The following is a 26,325-nucleotide window of genomic DNA, read 5'->3' on the forward strand; positions in this document are numbered from 1 at the left end:
GCGACTAAGTAAATCTATCCATACACTTTTACACAGTTTGCATATATAATCCCACAATTGGTTATATTCTGTCTTTTTCCTTGCTGTATCCCATGACTTTTGCTGCTGCAAGGACTCCCCACAGTTTCATCTAATCTTATCTTGTCATATCTCAGTGTTCCGGCATTGGCTCAAGTCATGATGGAAAAAGACTGCTACAAAGCAACCGAGGCAGCTGTCACTGAGAAAATAATAAAAATCATACAGGGAGCCTGTCAGTCATCCTGAATGACGCTTTTCTCCTCTATCACATTCTCTAAACCTCCAGGGTTTGAGACTTAAGCTGGCAAACCAGTCTCATTTTTTATAGAAAGAATTTGTCAAATTTCATAGAAATGTTTGTTTGATACTCTCTATCGCTGATTCATATGACACAATAGGGTAATGCTTTATTTTCTGGGTCCACAATTTCCTAGCAATTTCCTAGAAAGGAACTGTTAATTTCTTGGGAAATCTTCTGGAAAGGACCATGAAAATATGTAGTAGTTATATAGAAAATATAAGTAGTCTGGTGGAGTCGATAAGATACTTGTCAATTTCCTGGAAAGAACTGCAAAACTATAAACTATTTACTGGAAAAATAATAGGCAGAGGTCAATTTGGTGACCCAAGTCATTATTAATATAATTATATAATATAGTTATTTGTTGAATTCCTTCCTCTAATTTCTAATGGTTATGTCTTGGAAACAATAGAAGAAATTGGAGGTACTCTTTCTCTATTTTCCCTATAATTAGTACATAATCTAATGGTTCTTTCCAGGAAACTTCCTAAGAAATTAACAGTTCCTTTCTAGAAAATTATTAGGAAATTGCGGACCCGGAAAATAAAATGTTACCCACAATGGTAATTCACCCTATAGCCAGTTCATGAAAGCTTTTCCATTTGCTGTTCGGTGTCTAGTAGGTCTGTCCTGGGAAAAATCACACAGGAAGTGATGCGTTTTGCATCTGCATATGAACAGAAGCTCCTCTAACCTGACGTCTAAGGCAGAGCTGGGCAGGTTACCGAGAAAAGAACCTGCAAGTTGTGGACACACCTGGATTATCCTACTTATCTATTATAATAAATTTAATGGAACAGCTGAATTAATTTGAATTGAATTTATTTAAATGTAATTATTAAATGTTTATCGATTATATTATTGTCAATAGCATTGATATCTATTATAATGTAAGAGAGAGAGAGAGAGAGAGAGAGAGAGAGAGAGAGAGAGAGAGAGAGAGAGAGAAACAACCCGCAAAAACAAGTCAAGTATGGAGCCACCTGTAGGCTGGCTGTTGGCTCTGTTTCAATCTTTTAAACCCATGAAACACAAGATTTATATTTGATGTACATTTGAGCCAGTAATCCACAAGAATACAATTACATTTACTGAATGGACACTAACACAAGGATATAAACTGTGCTCAAACTGGGACCGCTGAAGTCCGGGACATCTTTAAAGTAGGCTCAGTCATTTCTCTGTTTTGGATATTCTGCCATTCGAAGTAGAGATACATGCAGTGGGAATATGGGCTCTGATTGGTCGATTGACAGCCAATCGCAATGCTGGTCAATCCCAAACGAGATTGGTCGCTCGACAGCCAATTGCATGCTGGACAACACCAAACCACCAAATACACCAAACCAAACTGTGGCATTCTTCACACATACAAATACCGAGGATGACATTTGCTTGGACACCACCTTTAATAATAATAATAATAATAACTTAGATTTATATAGCGCCTTTCAAGAGACCCAAGGACGCTTTACACAGTGAGGCAGACAAAACAAATAAAACAAGAACAGAAAATAATAATGGCAATAATTGCTGGGGATGAGAGAGTTAACTAGAGGCCATAGGCCTTGGTTAACAGGTGGGTTTTCAGGATTTTTTTAAAAGTGGCCAAAGATGGGGCGTTGCGGATCTCTGCCGTGAGAGAGTTCCAGAGGGTGGGGGCTGCCACACTGAAGGCTCTGTCCCCAAAAGATCGCAGGCTGGTGTGGGGTGTGGAAAGCAGACCCGTGTCTGAGGACCGCAGATTCCGGGACGGGGTATAGGGGTGGAGGAGGTCAGATAGGTACTGGGGGGCGAGGGCATGGAGGGATTTGTAGGTGAGGAGGATGATTTTGTAGGAGATGCGGGACTTGACCGGGAGCCAGTGAAGGTGGATGAGGGTGGGGGTGATGTGCTGCCAGGGCTTGGTGCGGGTGAGAACCCTGGCAGCTGAGTTCTGCACATACTGGAGCCTGTCCAGGGCTTTGCTGGGTACCCCGAACAGGACTCCTTTGCAGTAATCCAGACGGGAGGTAATGAAGGCATGGATGAGGGTCTCTGCCATGGAGTCAGAGAGTGATGGCCGAAGTCTGGAAATGTTTTTGAGGTGGAAGAAAGCGGATTTGGTGATGGATTTGATGTGTGACTGAAAAGAGAGGGTGGAGTCCAGAATGACACCCAGGTTGCGGACTTCTGGGGATGGGCAGATGGAGCAGCTGTCCACGTTGAGAAGAAGATCTCCAACCTTCCGGAGCCACAACCATGAGCTCTGTTTTACTTTATTTTGAAGAACACAAAACACTTGAGTCTGGAGCCAATGCTCCCATAAACACAAAATAACTAGGAATAGTCTCTGATATGTCTTTTCATATGGCGAGTGTTGGTGTGTGGTGGTGTCTGTATCAGGCCCGTCTCACTGCAGCTGACCCTGCTGACTGACAGCGCCACTCCTCATCTCCGTGTCGAGCCTGCGCTCTAACCACACCCCGCTGCCACACCAGCACATAGAAATATGCCACTATAAGCAGTGGCTACTTGGGATAATTAATGGAAGCAAGTAAGGCTTGGCTGATCATTCACTCCCCCTGTGTTAGCTGCATTGAGAGTGAAGATCTAAAAAGTTTCCCTATGTAGTAGTTTGTAATGTTGCCTTCTCTTGAGGGTGGCTTGACCTTTTCTATGCCTACGAATTTTAAGTACTGGGGGACATAAAGCTGTATACAACACAGTCTTTGATATTACGTGGTCTTCTATAAGACACCAAAGGGAGATTTCTTGTGATTCTGTCAGTGATGGCTCACTTTTAAGGACATGCCAGTGTTTAAGGATGATGTTCTTAACCTGGCCAGCAGAGAGACTGTATTCAGTTGAGAAACAGGCACGTGCAAGAGCGTTCTCTTTTTGGACAATAAAGATGATCTGTCAGTGTGTTTAGCTCGGTCAATGTCATCAATGCTGAAACGTTTATTCATGTCTTTGGATCTAGAGATATATTCTTCAGGACTATTGCAATTGCATTTGAGTGATTCTTGATGGTTGCTGTCTGCACGCAACAGTGTGTTGCAGCTCAAAGGCTTGCGTAACATTAGAAGTAACATTAGACTGAAGCCCAGTGAAAAAGGCAAGTGGTAAGAAAGTAGGTAACTAATAGTGCTCTTGCTACTACCTGACAAAATGCAAACTAAGTTATATAGGTTAGCTGTAGCTGCTGACCTTCCCAGCTCAAACTACTAGCTTGTAGCTTTCTAGGTAAACTAGTTAGCAAGCCTGCTGACCTTCCAAGATCATGAATGCCATGGTCATGAATGAATGAAAAAAAGAAGTCATTGCAATTTATAATTTTATAAATGAAGTACCTGAGCATAAATGAAAGAAAGACCATTTCGTCTTTGCCATTCAGGTTTGCCAGTTTAACTCAACAATTGAAATTATTGCTGCCTTTGAGAAACACCAATCTGTGGTTTCTGCAGTTGATGTAGATTCCCGCCCCAACATTGTAGTAAAGCCTACTCATGTATGTAATTGCAGGGTTAATGCTTTTGAGAGGAAGTAAAAGGGGAATTGTCAAGTTCTTGTGAAGCACAAGTTCCTCTGATGAGAAACTAGCTCATCTGTAACCTAATCATGTATAGTTCAGTTCAGATCTATTCAATTTCACCTGAAGTTTCACAGTATTGTAAGTCCATGTACAATGCAATTCATTGCCTGAAAGATCCTTTGGAAGCCCAGTGAGCCATAAGTCTTTAAGGATACATCCCCCATTATGACTATTCAGTTGCATTCAATTGCAATATTCTGGGTCTTGGCACAAACAAGGTATAAAACTCAAAATGGCTGTTTTTCAAGGCTTTACATTTAGGCTTCAAGCCCAAAAGCCGGTTTAGGCAAGACTACACTGCTTCAGCCATGATTTTCCCAGCAAGTAATGAATATAGCCTGAGGGAACTATAAAATCAGCCAAGACTGCCCAGCACAGAAAAGGATTACAGAGGGTATAAGTTAATTTGAAGGATGGCAGACATGGTAAACATGGTAGAAGGTGATTAGATCAGAGGATATCAGAGAAACCGTTTTTCAAAGTGTGTGTGACATGTGTATCGGTCAACTTGTCAACCCTCTTATTAAGAAATGTTGACGTAGAAGTTGATACATTAAGAAAAAAAACCTATTTAGCTGCATAAATCACAGAAAAACTAGCTTTCTTCATGCAGAAAAACTGGAAAAACTAGACCTCCGGCTTTCAGATCGATAATGTCTTACCTGCTTGGAGACAGTGACTGTGTGCTTTCATACCAGATAGATCACTTTTGAACAGATTATTTGATTCAACAGTTTGTCCTTGTTGTGCTCAATGTAAAATTGATTTTTTTCCTCCTCTCATAGGATGTCAGGAAACCTGTCCCTGTGGGTTTCCACCCCAGCATATTCATCAGAGAATGGCTCTGTCATGTCCCTGTTTAATTCATCTTTACCACCGTCTCTTCCGGACTGGGAGGCTCCAGCCTTCACCATGGCCGCCCGGTGCCGTGTGGTGGCCACCCTGGTGCTGTTTGTCTTCGCTGCTGTCAGCAACCTCTCAGTCCTGATCAGTGTTTTCTGGGGCCGGGGTCGTCGCTTGGCAGCCCACCTACGTCCGCTCATTGCCAGCTTGGCATCAGCTGACCTGGTGATGACATTTGTAGTGATGCCATTAGATGCTATTTGGAATATTACAGTGCAATGGTATGCTGGGGACATCATGTGCAAGCTGTTGTGTTTCCTCAAGCTCTTTGCTATGCACTCAGCAGCATTTATATTAGTGGTGGTAAGTCTGGATCGCCATCACGCAATTCTTCATCCCTTGGATTCACTAGACGCCGGGCTCAGGAACAAACGAATGCTGCTGGTGGCCTGGATGCTAAGTCTGCTGCTAGCATCTCCACAGGTGGGTTCTAGGCTGCATGGCTGATGAGCTTCAATAAGATAACGGTCTTCTTCATTTCACTAACTGTTATTGAACCTGTGAACCCAGCTTTTGCAAAATTGCAGATTTTAGCTTGACAAACAACTCTAACACATTTTGTGAAATGAGCATGAACTCTGAAATGTAGATTACATAAATATTAGGTTTCTTCACCACAAATTGTGACAATACCACAAATTGGACACACCATTTTCACCTGTTCGTCATGTGAAAAAAGTTAGTTAACAGTTAAGTTGAGGCAAGTAAAACATGTTTGTTTAAGGTCTGGGTTAGATTTTGGCAACTAAAAGTTTGGTTAAGGTTAGGCAACTGCAACAATTTGGTATGTGTTCAAGTAAAGTTTTGGTCATGGTTAAATAAGAAAAACTTTCTCTAAAAATTAAAACTTCTCTCACTGTAGAAAACAGTAGAACCTGGGTTGTCAGAGTTGAAGACAAATGTATCCAACCATCCATCCATCCATCCATCCACACTTCTACCCCTCTACCCACGATCTCCATGCCCTTACTTTCCACTACAATATTTTGATGTCAAACTGCTGCCTGTTTCTAGTTGTTTCCTTCACGTAATGTTTTTTTGGTGGGAAAACCACAATAAGATTTCTTTCATTTTTTGCATTTTAAGATCATCATTCCACAAAATTAGGCTAGCTAAATAGCTTACCCTGGACCAGTGTGACTGCCTGAGAAACTTATATGTATTGTATATCTGTAATGCGGCTGTATACGTGCAGTGGAGTTTTTGAAAATGTTGGGGGACGTTGCAGAACCCCTGCTTTGGTTTTGAAAATCTCCCTATTTCTGGACTCTCAAGGTTGGCAAGTATGGGATGAAGAGAGAGAAATAGGAGAGAAAGGAGAGAAAAAAGGAAGGAAAAGCTGAGTATAATGCTCTCATACATCAACTTGTCACAGATGCTACACTACAGCCCTCTGAACTATATCAAGAATGGATGGGTGAACCTTAAGTGTTGTCTTTCTGCCTCAGCTATCTGGGAGACATGAACAGCTCTCTTCAGATCCAGTTTATCTGACGTATGATTTGGCATTTAGTTGTCAGTGAATGTGACCCTGGAGATACCAGTCAGTGGCTTTCTAAATGACAATGAGAGATGTGACTGCAGTTTTTCTGTGGGTGAGATGGTTGGACACAACAGGCGAGCATATCATGGTGAGGGGATGGAGATGTAAGACAGCTTCAAGACAGGGAGGGGGCAGAGAATTGTAGCTGCTATATTCTACTGCTGAGAGGCGGAGTAAGCTTTCAGTCTGTCACAGCAATGCTGTCACCTGAATAGCATGAGATAGTTATCCAGAAGGAACAGGCACTGGGCTGTTGATTGCATGTGAAGTGAGCTAATATAACAGTGGTGAATCAAATCTCACACTGCTTACACTGTGTTACTGCATGTGTCCTCAATCATCTGCTTACTATCACACAACGGAAATGGCATTAGAAGGCAGGGACACTTCACAAGTCCTTAGAAATGTAGGTGGAACACAATTAACAGGTCCATGTCCTGTCGACCTCCTGTCAAGACCTTGGCAAATGCATACACTTGAAGCTAATTAGCTTCCTCCAGGCTGAACTAGGAGGTTATTGCAGGCATAATAGAACTGGTACTTTGACACAGTGAAAGCCATCAACAGTGACAACACTACTGCAAAGTGCAAGGATGAAAAATAAGGAAATCAGCGCAGAATTGTTGATTTCTAAGCGCACTGTGTGTTGGGTTTGGTGTAGGTTGACCTTTTTTGGGGGCAAAGTTGTCCACCATCGTGATTGGCTGTCATCTAACCAATCATAGCCCATATTGCCACTGCACGTGGCAGAAAACCCAAAACAGAGAAATGACTGAGCTCAAGATGTCCCAGTCTTAGGCGGTGCTGGTTTGAACACAGTTTATTTCCTTGTCTTAACGTCCATCAAGTTAATTTAACTTAGCTGTCTGCACCGACAGGTGGCTGATCAATCAAAAATGGCTCTGTGGTGTAAAGCACAATCAAATATATATATATATTTTTTTCTTAAATTTCAAATGCAGATCCAATTAAGTTATCCATTAGACCTACTCTTGCACTGTAAATTCTCTGATCGATTGAATGAGTGGAACCATATGGAACCCAGCTATTTTGAAATCTAGGTATTACAAATGAATGGCCAAAACAGTTCCGGAACATTGATGATGTTGGGATTACCACGTGACTAGCCAGCTCTATACAGAAAAAATGTGGTTGTTTTGCTCAATGCAAGATGTCTGATCACACCAGTGTTTTCCTTTAAAAGACCCAATCGTCATATAACTTGACTCAGATACCAGTTACTATAATGCAGCCTAGGTGGGTTATCTCTAGTGGGTAAACTGAATTTAGTTGAGTTTGCCCTCCACTACATCACTGCATATAAGACAATTCTGATGTATGCCAATACGTGCAACTCATATTGGAAGGAAGTTTTTTTTTATCTAGATGTGGTAACTTCACTGAATGATTCCTAGTTAAAAGAAAATTGCCACTGGTGGCAGATTCACAGTACAGTCCTGCTAAAGTCAGTTAATGAAAGATGTAGGATTTAAGCAAACATCTGAACACATCCACACACATATTTTATGTTCTATGTTCTGTTACATTCTCCATGTAACCATAGTCATTGTCATCCAGTGGTCCAGTGTAAGCGTCTAGTGTCAAAATTTACCTAGATTCACTTCACAATGGCTGTGAATTTAATTTGCAGCTCTCCAAACACCTCATTTGTGTGCAGTAGGTCAACTGCTGTCATACTATCGCTGGGTGTTGTGCAGCATTCCTTCTGTAGTTTCCCTATAATGCATCAGTCCTTTGTGTCACTGTAATCATTTCCTTATTTCATTTAGAATGGAATCCATGATTTCATTATCAGGCATGTTACTTCAACAATGTGTTTCAACTGTGCAATGTACAACTACACCATTATTTTTCTGTGACTGCATGGTATGATCTTGATTCCTCATCTCTCTGTGTTCTCTTCATCCTTAGCTGTTCATCTTTCGGGCTATTAAAGCCGAGGGAGTGGACTTCACTCAGTGTGTGACGCATGGAAGCTTCCGGCATCGCTGGCAGGAGACAGCCTACAACATGTTTCACTTTGTGACACTTTATGTCTTCCCTCTGCTGGTCATGAGTTTCTGCTATACCCGCATCCTCATCAAGATCAACAAGATGCACAAGAGCAAAGGTATGTGACTCCTAAAACCTCACTCTCACAGACTACTAGACTACCAGACTACCAAGATGTCAATTTATTTCTGGTTCACTACAGCTTTATCTGGTTCTTTACAACTTTATGTACTAAATCAAATTGCAAAGTTTGAATGGCTGAGATGGCTCAGTTTAGAATATTAAATATGGGAGTAGCAGCAATGCTGAGGCTGGTCTTCAAAGGTTGGAAGAGCACAGAAAAACCCTTATTTAAACAATGGATGGATACATTAGTGAGAACAATATCATATGAAACAATGTTGACAAAACCATTAAGGAAAAGCGGAGGAATCCAAACCAATTTGGAACAGATTTATGAATTATATTGGGAGAGGGAGACAGGATCGGCATAGATGTGTATGTGTGTATATATGTATGTGTGTGTGTGTGTTTGTATATATACATAAGAGTATACATGCGTAGGGGTATAGGTGGACGAAGATGTGTATGTATATGTATGTGCAGGTGTATATCCATGTCTACATATCTATATATACGTGTTGATGTACGTATGTATGTATGTAGGTGTGTGTGTGTGTGTGTGTGTGTGTATATATATATAGTATGTTTATGTAAATATCATATATTCTGTAGAAAAAGGGAAGGAATTGCAATATGGATGTCTTTTTTCTTTTTCCTTAGATTAATGTTATGTATTTTTATTTAGTTTTTTTTGGAATGGGGTGTGGGGTAGGAGGGTGAGTGTGTGTATGTGTGTGTGTGAGTGGGTGGGTGTGCATTTAGGTGTGAGTGTGAGTGAGGGAGAGTGTAGGTGTGTGTAAGTATAGTTGAGATGCGCATTTGAGAATGTGTGGGTATTATGTATTTGTATTTATGTATATGTAATACTGAAAAAATATATATTAAAGTTTTGATTCCTCACTTTCTGTGTGGAGAAGATTTCCCACCAGTGACCATACTGACACCAGAGTTTAATTTGGACAAATAGGGTGAATTTATGGGTAGTGGGGATGGGACGATCTTCTCTGTTGCAGCATCACTTCACAGTTTAGGCTGAAAAGGCTGTATATTTACATAGAAATCTTGTCCAGTGCAGCTTTAACTTTTACTGGTTAGAGGAGCTTTTATTTTGAAATCTGCAATATCGATGCATTTGTTATGTTTCATAAATGTGTCATGAAGCTGTCAAGATGGTGATTATCCATTTGCTGTACATTACTGAGATTTACGGACGTACTTATCTTTCTCATGACTCCCCACTGTACATTGTCTAATATAGCCGAAATACCTTAAAAAAAAAGAGATGGCTTCCTTAGTTTCTACATTTGATTTTTTTGCCTGTGTTGTGTTTTTCCAGGTGGTGAGCATTGCCTCAGACGCAGTGGAACAGACATGATACCCAAGGCGCGAATGAAGACCCTCAAGATGACCGTCGTAATCGTTACCTCCTTCGTAGTCTGCTGGACACCCTATTACCTCCTGGGGATCTGGTACTGGTTCCAACCAGGCATCATCCAGGAGACCCCAGAATATATACACCACATATTGTTTGTCTTTGGCAACCTGAATACATGTTGCGACCCTGTCATCTATGGCTTCTACACACCATCTTTCCGTGCAGACCTTGCCGATGTGATGGCTTGCTGCTGTAGCCGCCGGTCCAAAAATGCCTCGCCAAGGTCTGCGGATCGTCTTTCAGGTCGAACTGCTGGGGCTAGTGGGGACGTGGATTCTGACCCTAGTTCAAACCAGCCAAGTGGGAATCCAGGGTAGACTTTGAATGTCGAGATCCTGAGGAATTCAGCAGTGTGATCATGTGTCACATTTCCAAAACGCAGATATGTAGATATTTGATAATCAAGGGAATCCTAGAGTACACTGTTGGATGGTGAAGAGTTTTGGCTCCAGGACAGTGAGATACAGAGCATGTGTGGGAAACCCCTTTGATCCCTTTGAATTTCAGAGTGGAACTGATTTGAACCTTGGTTGTAGTTGTCTGCGGCTTCTCTTAACCTTTGGTCTCCAGCACTTGAGTCAGCACTGTGAGGCAGTGGATGAGAACCTCTTACCTCAATCTCCTTAGTGACGCATTTTTATGATAGTGGCCATAACTGAAAAGACTTCTAGACTTCTGAGACCTATGTTTCTTCAGAAACACAAATGATCATCTCTGACAAACACAGATTCTTATGCGCTCAAAGACCCTTGTGTTCCAATACTCTGTCCTCTGAAAGTATTATATTACAAACTGTTGGTTTTATTCTGAAATGTCTTGCAGGCAACAAACTGGGAGCACCTGAAATTGAACTGGTTGTGGGGAGGTGAATTATTTTGGTGACTGTATTAACACTAGAAAGGCCAGTGGATTTTTGGCATCTAAAATCTGTGACGGCACTTGGTCTTTCTATTATTGAAACAGTATTAAGCTCATTGTGATCTATTGTAAAGCAGTACTTCAGTGGTTTGACTTGTGATGCTTGATTCTATTAGCCAGCAAGATATAACGTATTGTTATATAATGTGGCAGCCAATGAATGTATATCAAAATATGTGCCATTTATATGTAACAATGTACATGAATATACCAAAATTATGAACCTCTAAATGCAAGCATGGTGTGGTGTAAAGTATCTATCAAATAGAGTCTCATATATGCTAATAAAAGACCTTTTTAACGCCAGTTCAAATAATATTTAAAGGGTTTATGTGTCCATTTCCAGTCCAATGCTGGCCTCTATTCTTCACCGATGTCAATACAGCAACATATCAAGGCTTATCAGCAGAGGACTGCGAGTCCAAGCCAAGTCTTTTGGGGGGGCAGGGAAGGATACAACACAAAAACATCAGCCTTGGCCCACTCCTGCGTTTTTGAATGCACAAATCTCTGCTCTCTCACTTTGTTTCACTCACTAAGACCACTGAAACCATGTTTAAGACTTAAATGCGGCATTCAACAATATAGTGGCAACTGGAGTTTTTCATTGTGGTGTTGTACATGGTGCAACATGTTAGTGTTACCTGTAAGGCAAGTCTCTCCTGCAATACTAGCAAACAGTCTTTGTCTTGTCAGTTGTCTTGTTGTTGTTTTCTTCATTAATTGGAAACTTAAAACTTGACTGAGTCCTGACTGAGTCAGTTTGGCCTGAGTCCATCTTGTCACTTACTTCATCTACACAGTTGTGAGTTCAGCTGGGATCATTGGAACTGTGATGACCCAAGCTAATACTTGTTAACCTTGTGGTCTCTGGTGTTCAGACAATGCAAAAGCGAAAAAAAACATTCTGAATATAATTTCTGAGATATTAGAAGTCAGCTGAAATTGCAAACATTTTTTAATTTTTTTTCTCCACAGTGCATATCGTCAAATGTTTGTATTGCGAAATTTTGTTACATCCCTAGTAAAGCACATCACTTCCTGTATGCCAGACTATATGCACCAGACTACTATCAATCGGTGAGTCATATATTCATAGTCATTTTGAGAAAATTAAATAAATATTATTATTATTACATATATATTTAAATTGTACTGCATCCTTAATAATTCAGAAAGGAGTGTGATTTTTGTGTGCGTGTTTGTGTGTTTGCTGCAGGAAGGCAGGGGGAGGAGCTTAGGTCTGTAGACTGAACCGAGTGGAATATTACAGCTCTCTCTACTGTCTTTGTGCGGCACTGTCTTCCTCTGTGTGACGCAGTCAGGCTGTACTCTGATGCAGCCGATGAAGTCTACAGGGAAATAAATCACTCTTAAATCTCCTACAACAGAAATGGATTCACATTTGTGTGTGTCCCATTTGCTCCACAAATCAATGAAATGAGGCTAGAAGGCTGCTTACACACCAAGCTCTTTAATATGCCTGAGATGCAATGAAGTGGAGGAGTTGTATTACCCAGTGGTTCTATGAATTACCCACCACTGTGTGAGCAGCTTGCTGACAAAGTCCTCATTCGTTCGTTCGTTCGTTCGTTCGTTCGTTCGTTCGTTCGTTCGTTCGTTCGTTCGTTCGTTCGTTCGTTCGTTCGTTCGTTCGTTCGTTCGTTCGTTCGTTCGTTCGTTCGTTCGTTCGTTCGTTCGTTCGTTCGTTCGTTCGTTCGTTCGTTCGTTCGTTCGTTTATTCATTTATTTGTTCATTCATTCATCCAGAGCATGCTCCCCTGTTCATTCGTTCATTCATGAAAACAATGTGACACACAGAGCATGCTCTGCAGTTAATTCATTCATTCATTAAAAGAATATGCCCCCCTATTCATGCATTCATTCATTATTCATTTAAAAAATGTGACCCAGAGAGCATGCTCCCTCATTCATTCATTCTTTAAGCCTATGTGTGACAGACAGAGCACATACCCCTATTCATTCATTTGTTCATTAAAATAATGTGTGACACACAGAGCATGCTCCCATATTAATTCATTAATTCATTCATTTACTCATTGTTGATGACAATGTGTGACACATGAGCATCCTCCCCTTTTCATTCATTCATTCATTCATTAAAACAATGTGTGAAATACAGAGCATGCTCCCCCATTTATTCATTCATTTAAACAATGTGACACACACAGCATGCTCTTCTAGAAGCATGCCTTCTTACACTGCAGCAGCTAGATTAATTTAAAAGCAGCGCGGCAGAAACATGCAAATGAATGAAAATGCATCATTATAATAAAATGATGAATGAATGACTAATAATAATAATAGAACTGAAATATCCACCCTTAAAATATCCATTTACAGCCCTCCCCCAGTGTGCACAGTGACGTGTGGCAACCTCATCAGCCTCATTTGCATATGTTTTTGTTCAAAGCCTGACTGAAATGAAATAAGATCTACTTTCCTCCACTGCTCAAGGTGACAGTGGAAATGAACAAGGGAAATGGAAATGAATATAGGCTATCTGAAGCCAGTAACCTGAGGACTACAGCCAGCCAGAACTCAAGTGCTTAATCATAGTTTAATAAAATCACTTTGAGTGCTGAGACAGGAGGCTGAAGAGAAGGCCCGGAAATGCAATGTTAAAAGCTTAGGTATACTGCACATTCAGCCACAGAGGTATTTCCTAAATAAGAGATAATTATGTGTTTGCATCAGGCAGCCCTTCAAGCTACCATTTACCCTCAGATTTATCTTATTTTAGACCACAAGAGGATACTCTGTTCCTTTCCTATTAGAACTGCATTTCAACTTTTTTGCTCTTCCATCACTATTTGAAAAGTGAAATGTGAAAAAGATGCATTGTTGAATATAACATGAAGCTGGTTTCATTCCCCAGAGAATTGGATAGACCATTGTTCATGTTCTGGCCTTTCACGCTCACTACTGTCTGCATTTATCTGTCTTTCTGTGTACAGCCTATGGCATACAAATGAATATAAAGCACAGGTACATACTTCCCCCACGAATTCAACAAAGGCTTGGTAACCTTGTGAAGACAGTCAGACTGTTCACAAAGTGCACAAAAAATGAAAAGTAAAAAAGTTGCTTCTCATTCACTGAAAACCATGCAAAGGGCAGATAAAAAAAAACATAATTTCCAGTTGTGAAGCAATTTTGCTCCATCATGTTCAAGTGTGGTGAACTCTGATCTCTGAATTTGCATGGCCCGCCAATAGAAATGTTACTTTGGGCATGTTGGCCTCTGAAAGAAAATCCAACATGGAGGACTCCATGTTGGATACAACACTGCTCAGAGTACAAAAATAAGCAAAGAGTAGATGCAGCATGGCTTACGGTCAGTCATGAGGCAGGACTAGATGATACATTTATGTGCATAATGATTTAATAGATGTTTTTATGTTTTTTAAGTTACCCTAGCAATACTAGCTAACTAGCATGCCAGTAGCTAATAGCAACTGGCATCCTCCTCAAATTTTGAAATACCAGCCCTATCACACAACATATATTTTTCGTCATGAAGAGAAGAAGATAATTCACTGGGTGAAATTAGATCTATAAGCATTAAAGCCCATGAAATGGCATATTTACTTCCTTGATTTGATGCATTTCCTGTTGAAACAGGATGTTGTTAGAAAAGATAGAAATGACAAACAGGGTCATTCTCTGTATGTTGACAGCATATTCTAGTCTTGCACTCCCTACAAGTAAGGATCAGCTAAAGTGTCTGCTAAATGCCTAAAATTTAATGTGATGTAATATGCTTAAATATGTTCAACCCACTGTATTACTGATTTTGGGCTGCCACAGGTTTAATGTCTTCGTAATACATATCACTAAAATATATTCCTATATATTTTATTTTAAATTGTATTTATCCAGGGAAAGTTGACAGAGCTGTTTGTTCTTTTCCAGCAACACCCTGCTTCACATTCACACAGTTCACCACATTCCCAGTACAACCATAGTCTTCTACTGGTGGCCACTGAGGTGCTCCACTGGAGCAGCTGGGGGTTCAGTGCCTTGCTTAAGGGCATCTTGACTGTTGAGGGAGGAGAGAGTGTTACTGATTCAAACTGGTGACCTGCAGTCACAGGCCTAGTTCTCTACCCTCTAGGATATCACCCCTCAAATTCTATTTGTGATAGTCCTTTATTAAATTATATATAGAGAGACACAGGAAAGAGGCAGTGGATGATATGTGGCAGGTCAGATTCAGACCTGACACAAGCACACCCAGACCGCTCAGGACCCCAATTATGATATTTTATAAAATGGATTTGCCATCATGGGTGACAACTGACCCTAAAAGCTGAACAAGTTTTTTTTTTTTTTTTTTTACTCTGTAGCACTTTGAGATTTACTTGTAATGAAAAGTGCATTACAAATTAAATGTATTATTATTATTTTATTATTACAACAGATAAGATCGTAAACACCCATGTTTTACACAAGCATAGTCTTTTCACTAGTATATTATCTGAGGGCAGTAGCTTGCACCCTATTCTCAAAAGAGCAGGGTGTTATGTGACTGAGAAACACAGTAGAATGATAATGCAGAAATTGCTCCTTGAGAGACTGTGGTGCACCATATACAGTAATGCTAGATTGATGAGGGACTGGAGTGCAGCTCAGGTTGGAGATTGCTGAAGCCTTTACAGAAAGCCTACATATGCTGGGATCAATATGCGGCTCTGTGTGCACAGTGGATGATTGACTTTCCCTTCCCTATAGAGGCTAGTTTCCGAATGAAATACAACTTGATACTGTTGCAATGTCACTGGGTGGGTAAGCATATTTGTAAGAATATTTGTGAGAGGTACCACAGGTGATAGGAAAAGCAAAATCCTTTCATCCCATCAGAATGAAATTTTATTTGTTGAATATGGACACAAATACACTTTATGACTTTTATTTGTTTTGTTATTAACATATTCAATTGAGCTAATATATCAAAAGGCTTCTATTTCATCGTCGTGGTATTATTTCATTGAGGCCTAAGTGTCTTGTTAACGTACCAGGAGCCCTCATGGGCTGCCATCCATAATTGTACAACAAGTTTTAGGTAGACTGTCTCGTTGGTCAACTTTGCAGGTACAGTAAGTGATGAGAACATAGACACAAAAATGCATCCATATGTCCCCGGTAGATCATTGGCACTGCTGCTCCATGCTAACACTTTAGCACTATGTTGAGTGATAGTAGGCTCCATGCTACCACTTAAGTGATAGTAGGCTCCATGCTAACACTTTAGCATACACTGATAGTAGGCTCCATGCTAACACTTAATTGATAGTAGGCTCCATGCTAACACTTAAGTGGTAGAAGTTCATGACATCTCATGAGTCCATCTCTTTCCCCCTGCCAACTTTACCTTTCATACACTGACAATAGCAGATTGATTGTGATGTGTGTAAATTACAACCTAACGAGTCGACCTTACAAATCAACATGGAAAAGCAGCAGAGCAAAAATGCAACAGTGGGATTGAAAAACTAAGTGAAGAAAAAATAAAAGTCCCTTGAGGCAGATGCCAAATGCCAAAAATTGATTCATTCATTTGGTCGCACTAGACTGCAACATGCATCAGTTCTGCCAATACTAACGTACAGCAGCATAATGTTGCCACATATTCAAGCTATTATGCTGCCTTCAAGTACTGTTTACAAATACAGATTAAATATAATATTACAAATACAGAGTGGGAAAGATGAGACATATGATGAACAGCAGGAAGATCTGGCCAGCTACACATGATTTGACTGACTGAGCAGACCAGATTACCGCTGGCATTTGCCACCCTGTTAGCCACAAGTTTTAGGTTCTGCTGTTTGAATATAGATTCAAGTGAAGTGAATGTTTTTTAAATTCACATTACACCTTAGCTGTGATGCTATAATGTAAGCACTTTAATCTGTGATGCTTCATTTATGCTGCAAATCTCTATTGATTTTACACTCGCATATAGTAAATGCTGACAGAACATCAATTTCTTTCTTGTGAGCATCCAAAGAGGCTCACAAAAATGGGGTTGGATTGTGATCAATAGAATAAGCTTCTCTAAACCTGTATCCTTGCCTTTAGAAGAGGAACATGAGTAGGCAAGCATCATTTACAACTCATCTTAAATTCAACAATCTTGGTTTACTTTATTGAATCTTGCTGTATAGGACCACAGGAGAAGTGATACATTATTTTAGGTGTTGTGTCACCAGACCAGATCTTTTTCACTTCAGTGGTTCCCACAGATGAGATGACACAGCCAGATACAGAGGAGAAATCCAATCTCTAAGTGGCCAAAGCAAACCTCATCAGTTTGACACAGTGGCTTGATACATGCCATGCACCTTTAAGACCTCGACTCACCCATTTTCTTGCTATATGAGGTAAGACAATGCAATTTCAGGGAGCAAAGGAAGGTCCCAGGCTGACAGCAGAACTCTTAGCATGATGTATTCTTTCTAAAATGCAAAACCTGCTATTTGTGACTGCATATCACCTGATGGTTCAGCCAGACAGAGCTGACATGGCTAGAGAATGATTAGCTGTGTACTTTGAGCAGAACACGTCTCAGTTTAATCTCCATACATAAATTCCCACAGGGGAGAAGAGATAAGCGAGGCCTGTGCCTTTTTATGGAAACTTGCTACATTCTTATCCTTGTTCAGAACCAAGTCAAAGTTGTGATTTTGGAAAAAAAAAGTCAAAATATCTGTTTACATTGATAGTTTTCTCTCTATATATAGATTATCTATGACATATCAAAAGCAACAACTTAATACACCAAAGATATGGATGCCAGACCTAGGTAAAGAAATAACTTTCATTGTTTTTAATTTATGCAAGATTTTTTTATATAAAAAATACTTCCATCTTACCAGCGTAAACCTACCACAAAGTGGGGATGCAACAGAAAAGAGCATCCCATTTGCCCAAATTAAATTCCGGGGTCAACATTGCATCTTTTGCTTCTCTCATCCCTTTGGTATCCTTTGGTAATGTATAAAGCAGCATAGTCCGGCTAGGGCAGTGGCACTTTACTGATGACACCTTACAGGATTTCTGGGCATTGAAGTCCTCAAAATTCAAACAATTACCTCTGGCTGCCATTTGGTGCCACCAACATGTGGCTCATTTTTTGTGCCAGGTCTCATTTAAATTCAACACATCTCTGTTGTTAATATATTGGTCTCCTGACAATTATCCAGCGATGGTCACTTTGATGAGCAGCTCTGAGCTCACAGGTCAGGCGCCGTTGCTGTCACTGGCACCACAGACATTTGAAACCACTGTCTCGATATTCATACCAGACCTTTAAACATGGTCACCCTGCCATGGTGATAATGCCAGTGCTTTCACCAAGTGGTGGAATAATTAATAGAATATCTATGCCCTCCTTTTCCCCTGTGATTTGAGGGCTGATAAACAATTTTTCTTCCCAACTTAGATAAAAATAACCAAGCATGAACATCGATGTCAGAATTTGTTCCTTTTACAATAACCAATTTCATCCATGCACTATGTATTATGAGTTGTAAAGATGAGACACAAATGAGAGCGACACTCTAAGTGAGTCTATAGGCCTAGTGTTTTTTATTCGCTCAAGCATTATTAAATTGACTACTGGTATCCATTATAAAGTGACAAAAACAGTCCAAAATCCTTTGTGGCAAACAGCAGTGAAGCTTAAAGAGAACATAGAAGGTCAAGAAAACTCCAAGCACACAAAATTGAATGAGAATCATAAAACTTAGCATTAGGCCATTGTGAAAGAAAAGGAAAAAATGGGGACTTTGCTGAGAGACTGACAGGGTGTGCCTGCTCTGGCAAGACGCTTGAAGAGGGCTTAAACTGTATGTTGACAGTCTTGATTTCCATGACTGAGTAAATCTGTGCAACAACAACGATTTATTTAACCTTCAGAAGCGGATCAGTAAACAACAGCGCATGATGAGCAGGTAACATATATTGACTATAAACATGCACAATCTGCATCTGAGCTTGATGTAGGATGCTTCCAATCCTTCAATTTTGATTAGCAATGTCTGACCATGAAAAAAAGTCCAATCTGATCACAGCCTAAAGGACAAGATGAGGAGGTGGCATGACTTGAGTTGTGCCCCAGGCTTACCCAGAGGCTATCAGAAAGCCCTGAAAGCATTGTGCCAATCAGTGGGGCTGTTCCTGCAGTTGAACAGAAAATCCCGATACAGCATAACCAGTGTTACACTGTGTGTGGTCTGTCATTTAGGCTGTCAAACTATTATAATTTCCCTAATTCTGTTAATGACTGCCTACAACCCATGATCACAGCAGTTCTCATTAATGCTTATTCTCACTCAGCATTTTCATATGACCTGTAATCAGTGAAAGTGGCTGTAGCATTACCTCATATGAATTAAATGTAATTCATTCATCAACATTTTTCCATAAGATTTCATAAGATGTTCACAAGATTTTTCATAAAGTGAAGAGCAACATTTCACTTTGATTTTAAGATTTTCATAGTTTTTCATTTACACCATAGATGTGATTCTTCACTGAATAATTTACAGGCTTAGGCTTAGTTTTGAGAATTTAAGCAGTTTCAAATAAAACGTTGCTTTGCAAATTGTTGAATTAATGATACAGAACACTGTATTTGTGGCTGCATCGCCATAGCATTGTTGACAGATAGTATTAAGGGGCAATAAATAATTTATATTTTGCTGTTTGTGGTACTGAAATTCCATACATGGGATACACCTCTTGTGGAGCCAATACATTTCATTGTCTCACAGTGAATGACCTGTTCCTATAAATAACTACTGGCTTCTCAATATATTTATCTGTGACTGTATCTGTTTCCTCCCGTTCTCGCCAATTAGTGCCACCCTCAAGAATACCTGTCTCCTCTCACCATTCTTCCCCAGGCTTTATCTCAACCTTTGATTTGTCAGCCATCAGATTTACAATAGAAAGTATAGAGATTGGAGAGATGCGTCATTCTTTGGAGAAAGGGAGGCTGGCAAACCTGAATGAGTGGTGTTTTTAAGGGAGAATGCATTCTGGTCCTTGAGAGAGAACAAAGCAAGTGAAGATAAGGGGCTTTCTGATGGTGAATGCAATTCAATATCTTTTTGTAGAAAAGTGGTTTTTGGCATAATGTTTTTTCAACAAAATATTACCAGTGTTCTATAGTGCTACCATTGCAGTAGAATTTGATCCTAAAATAAATGCATGCTGTTGTTATTAGCTGAAAAATAGTAGGTAATGCAGGATGGCCAACAAGCTGCCAAGAAAACAGAGAAAGCCTCTAAGCAACAAATTAATCCTTAGTAATGTAAGGTATGGGTCAGTGTTCCAGGCAGCATAAAGAAACTTCAAATCTTATATACAGTAGTACCTTATGCCCTGGTCTGGCTCATCCTACCTGTCAATAGTGCTGGGAAGTTTGAGTCTTATTGGTGATGTGTTCATTTTGAGTCAGTACATCTAAATTAATCAAACTTTAGTTTATTGTAAAAATAACATTAATAACAAAAGAGTTGACTCGTTTACACTTTTTTATTTTACCACTTACATCCACTACAGTCATGAAAGGGAGATATACTGTAAGTGAAGGATGAAATAGGTTGAAGATTTTTTAAGAATAAAAAAATATATAAAATTTGCCAGACCAATTTTATTGAAGACAAAATGCCATCAGACAAGCTTGGTTGAAGAACTTACTCTTGATCTGTATTTCTGAGAGTGGAAATTAGCATACAATGTTAGAGGCAAAGGAGAGCAGTGTATGACTCAGAACCATATGGCAGTCAGCTAGCTCCCATACCACCAGCTGCAATGAGGTCACATATACGTTGCTGTGTTGCCAACAGACTGCAGCACTGTGACACATCCACCTCTTCTCTCCTCTTCAGAGGAGAGAAAAGGTCAGTGGAAAAGGAAAAGCCAATTAAAGCCATTTCCTTTGATTTGGCCATGGAGCTTTTGTGTTTTTTTCATCTTCTAAAGCCTATTTGAGATTGTTGAATGCATATGTTTACAATTTTCAGCAACTGTATGTTGGGACTTGTGAAGCCATTAAAAGCATAATTATTTGTATTTTTGTTTAGTCTCAAAGTGAATGCTAAAGAGGCTTTGCATTTGCATCACAAATCTCCCAGCAACCACGCCTGGCTCCATCATGCAGGTCCAGTAGAGAATTGGCTGTGTGCAAACAACATCTAAATATATAACTAGCAGGCTAGAAAAAGAGAGATACCTGGAAAAAAAAAAGTGTTGTGGTGTGGGTGTGTTTATTCATTATTTCATGCATCTTAACCAACACACACACAAAGGCATTTCTCTTATCAGGATTTCCTCCCTGCTCTTGTCAGAGTCTGTGCACACCACTGATCTGCAATATCCTACTAGATTTTCTCTTTGGCTTTGTTTATAGCGATGGTCTTGCCTTTTTTTCACTATAATATTTAAATTCATCATACTATTTGATTAATAGCTTCTGTTCTGCGGCCATGAATGTCGCAGCTCTCTTTTTAAGTCTCTTTCTTCTCCATTATGAATTGATGTGATCCATGCTTGACATCTCTGGTCTGTGTTTTAAAGTTGTGAATGCGCAGTTATCTTGATTGTTCAAATCAGACTTGAATTAGCCTTAATCCCAGTCGATTTGCTAGGGTCACTCAAATCAGGATTTTCATAGTAAACCCTGATTTTCTTAGCCTCCTTTGTGGAATAGGCTACCCCTCAGAGGGTTTGCCTAAGCTGGTTGCTATAGATGCCACCAGGCTTCTCACCATGTGTCTTCATCTCCACGTCCAGCCACTGTTGTGCAAGTCATTGCCCTATTTTAACACTAATTTGTTTTTTTTTGACAGAAGGTTCAACACAATAGTGAGAGCTTTGGATTTGCTATAGTAGACATAGATGATCTGTCCAACTGACAGTTGCTTACAGTTTCACTAGGCACAATTTTCAATGTGGAATACCATAATCTATACAGACGGATGCAGAGTGCAGACGGTCTGTCTACGGCCTAGCTGCTGTGTCAATAACTGTGATGCTTCTAAGAATAACCTGCCAGCCAGTTTCAAAGAGTGAAAGAAAAATAAAGCATTACATCAATTTTCCTTCAATTCATCACTTTGCATTTTTCATCCAGTTGTAAGATAGTGAACTAAATGGAAAAGCGATTCTTTTTGGGCTGTTGCGCAGCTACCGTAGACATGCTTTTTTGGTTCCTTCTCCATTACATTGAATTTAATTGAATTTAAAAGATATGGGTTGAGCTAGCGTGAGTTTCTTGGGCACATTATTCCACAATCTATCCATTAAATCGCAATAGCAATTACTCTGGAATTGTCTGCCCTAATGAGAGGCAGAAATGGGGGGTGGGGGGGGGGGGGGCATAAGAGTGATAAGGTAAGGTACAGAGAGAAAGAATACTTGTGAAATGTTATTGGGCTCTAATACAGTACAGTGAGTTCAATCCTGTATGATGGATCAAGGTTGTGCTGAGGCACTCCCACTGGACTGTATTTGATAAATTAGGGAAGCTGACAGTAATGTGACTTGGGAGGAGAATGGGAAGATGGTGGAAAGCAAAAGCGAGTGAACTGATGTGCATAGTTGGTGATTTACCAAAGGAGAGCAATGATTGGTTGGTCATGATCTTGGATGTGACCAATTTTCCCACCAGGAGTTTAATAGGTTCAGAGAGCTGTAAATGTGTGCGCCGCTTCAGGGAAAACAGAGTTGGAATATGAATCTTTCCTTTTGTCATAGATTCCACTTAAAGGTGTCGAAGGTGTTATTGTGTTAAAAGGACATATAATCACTTTTTGGGTTCAACTGTTGGTGATTGTGTTTTGCCTTCTGGATGTGTACTGGAGTTACGTAAAGCTCTAGGAACCAGGGTTCGCATCCCACCCCGTATATTCAGTGATATTCATGCAGACCTGATGCACATTATAGAGATTATTTTAACATGGAGGCCTAAATGTACAGTATATAATTGTTTTCATGGACCATTGGAGTTGAATAGTTGGATGAACAGAGAAACTCTTGCTGAAATTGAGACATTAGCGAGAGGTATGGGCCATTTGAGATGTCAGATGTCCATTGGGAGCCTTGCTTCACAGTATGACTTTTTTCTCATTTTGAATGAAAGGTTGCTCTGTTGTGTGTGCCTGTGCATGTGCCCAGCTAAGAGCTTAGCATGTTTTTAGATATAAAAATATGTCAGCTTTTAGCAGGGTTAGCAGGATTTGTAATAGTTCATTAGCAACAACAGCCATGAACATGACTAGACCAGATGTACACTGCCTACATGTTTTTCATTATCTTAAAGCCATTTTGATCTAAAGGCTTATGCTTAAATGCTTGAAATTAGTTTCTTAGACAAATATAAATAGTGATGTTGATGCCTACGTATGAATTTATTTCCAAAGCCTTTGCCTTTCCATCAAGGCAAAGGGTGGCTACTTGATTTAACACTTTTTTGGTCAGTGCATAATTCCATTTGTGTTATTTCATAGTTTTGATGTCTTTACTATTATCCCACAATGTGGAAACTGTAATACATGTTTAAAGTTTTAAACAGGTATCATCAGATACTCCTGCTGACTTGCAAGTTGTCTGTGACATGTATTGATGCATTCCATCACTGGCTTTTATATTGCCTCACCTTGATCCCAACCCACCCAATCTGTCTGGCTGCCTGCCCAGTCTGCAGCAGCATCCATGTCCAGTTGCCTTGCTTCAATCTCTCTGCCAAGTTACAGTGGCTGCCAGCCTTTCTTTGGAAAGCCACAGATCACCTTCAAAAACTTGGCTTGTTAATATGAGCAAAAGCTTCTCTAATGCCAAGTCCTCCATTATCAGATAATAAAGGGACAATTTCATAGTTTCATAGATATGCTAATGTGAATTCCTTTTTCAGCAGAGTCCCCCCCCCCCCATTCTGAGATGATGAGTGAACATGGACATTTGTGAAGCAACTGCTACTTCTATAGTTGACAAAACTGACTTACTGACTTATTTGACATTTAAAAAAAAGACATTCATGGTTTGTTTCAAAGGGTCCAAATGTCAGGTGGGCTCATAGTGTCTTGTACCAGACACTTGACAGATGTATGAGCGTATAAATACAGAAACACTGTCAGAATCCCTGCTTGTATTTCCACTCTGGCTACAGCTCAGCTTGAGCTAAGGGGCTAACCTGAGCTAGTAGGCCATCCTCTGATTCAGAAAAAGTGCAGATCTGTGTAAATTGTGCAAATATGACTGATATTTTTTACTTTCCCTAAGCATCCAACAAACTGTTAATGTTACATGGTGCATGCTATGTTGTTACATAGGCAGGGGAAACTGAATTACATAGGCAGGGGAAACTGAATGGTGTCATCAGGGTGCTGACATGTTTTGGCTTTTTGAAACGCCTACTGATTGCATGCATTACAGCTAGTATCTGAAAGAATATGTTCCTCCCACAGAGAGGCCTTAAACTGTAACAAAAAGAAATATCCATCAGATGCAAGCAAAATAAATGCAAATTGATTGTAAGAGAAACACTGCTCTAGTAAAAGTCTTTATTTGGTTTTGGGCGCAGTGGAATGTGATCAAGGAAGGAGAGAAAGCAGAGTATAATACAGACACATTCAGATATAGCAGTCTGCAGTCATGCAAAGAGACCAAGTTGTTTAGTTTGAATTAGACCATTGAAAATGTTGGTATGCCAATCAGTCAGCATGAAAGCAACATTAATTTTGTTTCAACATCTTCACTTTTCTTTCACTATTTTTTTATGCACATCTCCATAAATTATTCTTTGAACCTGTACAAACAATATCAATTCGGACAGTGACGTTTTTTCTGTGTTCATTGTCATAATTTTTTAAGAAGTAATTTTGTCTGTATGCAACTATCAACAGAAGTGAAATGTTGCTTGAAAGGAGAGCAGTCTTCTCTGTGTCTGGAGAGCATCACCAGAATACTAACCGCCATGCTTACTTGTATACCAATATGCCATTAATATTTGAGATACTCAAGTATTCTCTAAATAAGCGCATTTAAAGGCAATATCTAATTTACCTAATTTTTAAATAGTATGGATAATCTCATGGCAATTATGAGAAACCCTAATGTGATAGCTGGGTGTCGTCCTGTCTACTATTGGTTTTTATAATCAGCCTAAGCTTAATTTCCATTGTAACATTCTAAATGAATAAGCCAATATTTGTGTATACAGGGATATTTGCAATTGGGATACAAAGTTGCATATCCATATTACTGTGTGATCATTCATCCTGATCTGTTTCTTTGTGAGAGAGTAGTAAATAATTATCAATATTACAGCTATCATCAAATAAGAATAATAATTTGAGACATTTCATGTCTTGTCATATGAGCTCCACAGTTTCTACGTGGCAGTGAAGTGCTAGTGTTGTCTTGTAATAACCATCGCAACTTTAATACTTGCAGCATTGGCTCTTAAATAAATAAATAAATAAGTGACATTAACAACAGTGTTTCCATAAGCGACATGAAAGTACTGTGGACACTTTGTGAATCACAACTTGGTCTCTGATTCTGGCTGCAGCTTACTGTAGTACTGTCAGTACACCACTTCCAAACCTTTTCATTTTGGCCAAAGACAAGGACAGGATCCTTAGTCTCTAAACATTTTAAAGCTTTAGGTTTTCAGTTGGCTATAATACACCAGTGGAATGCTTACAGAAAACAGAAAATCTTTTATAATTATTAAAGCATTGTTTCATCTCATTGGTACTAGCAGCCAGTTTCTACTTCCCTACAATTTTTTTGTAGTTTTTTTCTTCTAGTCAGTGGGTCTTTAGGGCAGCAGGTGAGTTTTACTTCAAAAGATCTAATAATACCTTGAAACAAAATGTTTACTGTCTCCATTTATCATGAAATCATCCTTTATAGAAAACCCACTGCATTTGCTCAAAGACCACCACAAAATAATTCTAACAAACATTTTCACATCATCCTTACACATCTGCAAAAACAAAACAAAAAAACAAAACAAAAAAAACTTTATGGGAAAAATGGGCTGACTGAAAATTATGATTATATTTACTGTTATCAGTTCTAATAATAATGACAATAATAATAATAAACATTAAAAAAAACATATAATTTGTTTGGCAACTTTTCCTGTACACAGGAAGAGGAATTAAAGTCAAAGACTCAAACAAAAAAGAGAAATGAAATTCTCCAAACAGAACCAACAAATGTTTTCCATTTAAAAAACTGAGAAATCTATTTTAACCACTACACACTTCACACTACAAAAAAGCAATTATTTTTAAGATCTTCCATATCAAATACACTTTTTTGGTATCACATTTCTTTCACACCTTTCAATACTGTAAGAAACAAGGATGAGAGGAAAATATTGCAGTGCTTTTGAGTAAACCTTTAACACTCATTAAGGGTTAAGGTCAACCTTGAGGACAATAAAA

General features: G+C 39.4%; 1 protein-coding gene across 1 annotated transcript; it reads left to right on the forward strand.

Moving 5' to 3' along the window:
• Positions 1-1,829: 1,829 nt before the first annotated feature.
• On the forward strand, positions 1,830-10,233 carry gnrhr1 (gonadotropin releasing hormone receptor 1). Its single transcript, XM_071925193.1, has 4 exons — positions 1,830-1,845; positions 4,681-5,225; positions 8,278-8,476; positions 9,818-10,233. The coding sequence occupies exons 2-4, from the start codon at positions 4,686-4,688 to the stop codon at positions 10,231-10,233; spliced, it is 1,155 nt and encodes a 384-aa protein (XP_071781294.1). The 5' UTR covers positions 1,830-1,845; positions 4,681-4,685.
• Positions 10,234-26,325: the final 16,092 nt, after the last annotated feature.

Source organism: Centroberyx gerrardi, chromosome 19, assembly GCF_048128805.1.
Source record: "Centroberyx gerrardi isolate f3 chromosome 19, fCenGer3.hap1.cur.20231027, whole genome shotgun sequence".
Classification (NCBI taxonomy): Eukaryota; Metazoa; Chordata; class Actinopteri; order Beryciformes; family Berycidae; genus Centroberyx; species Centroberyx gerrardi.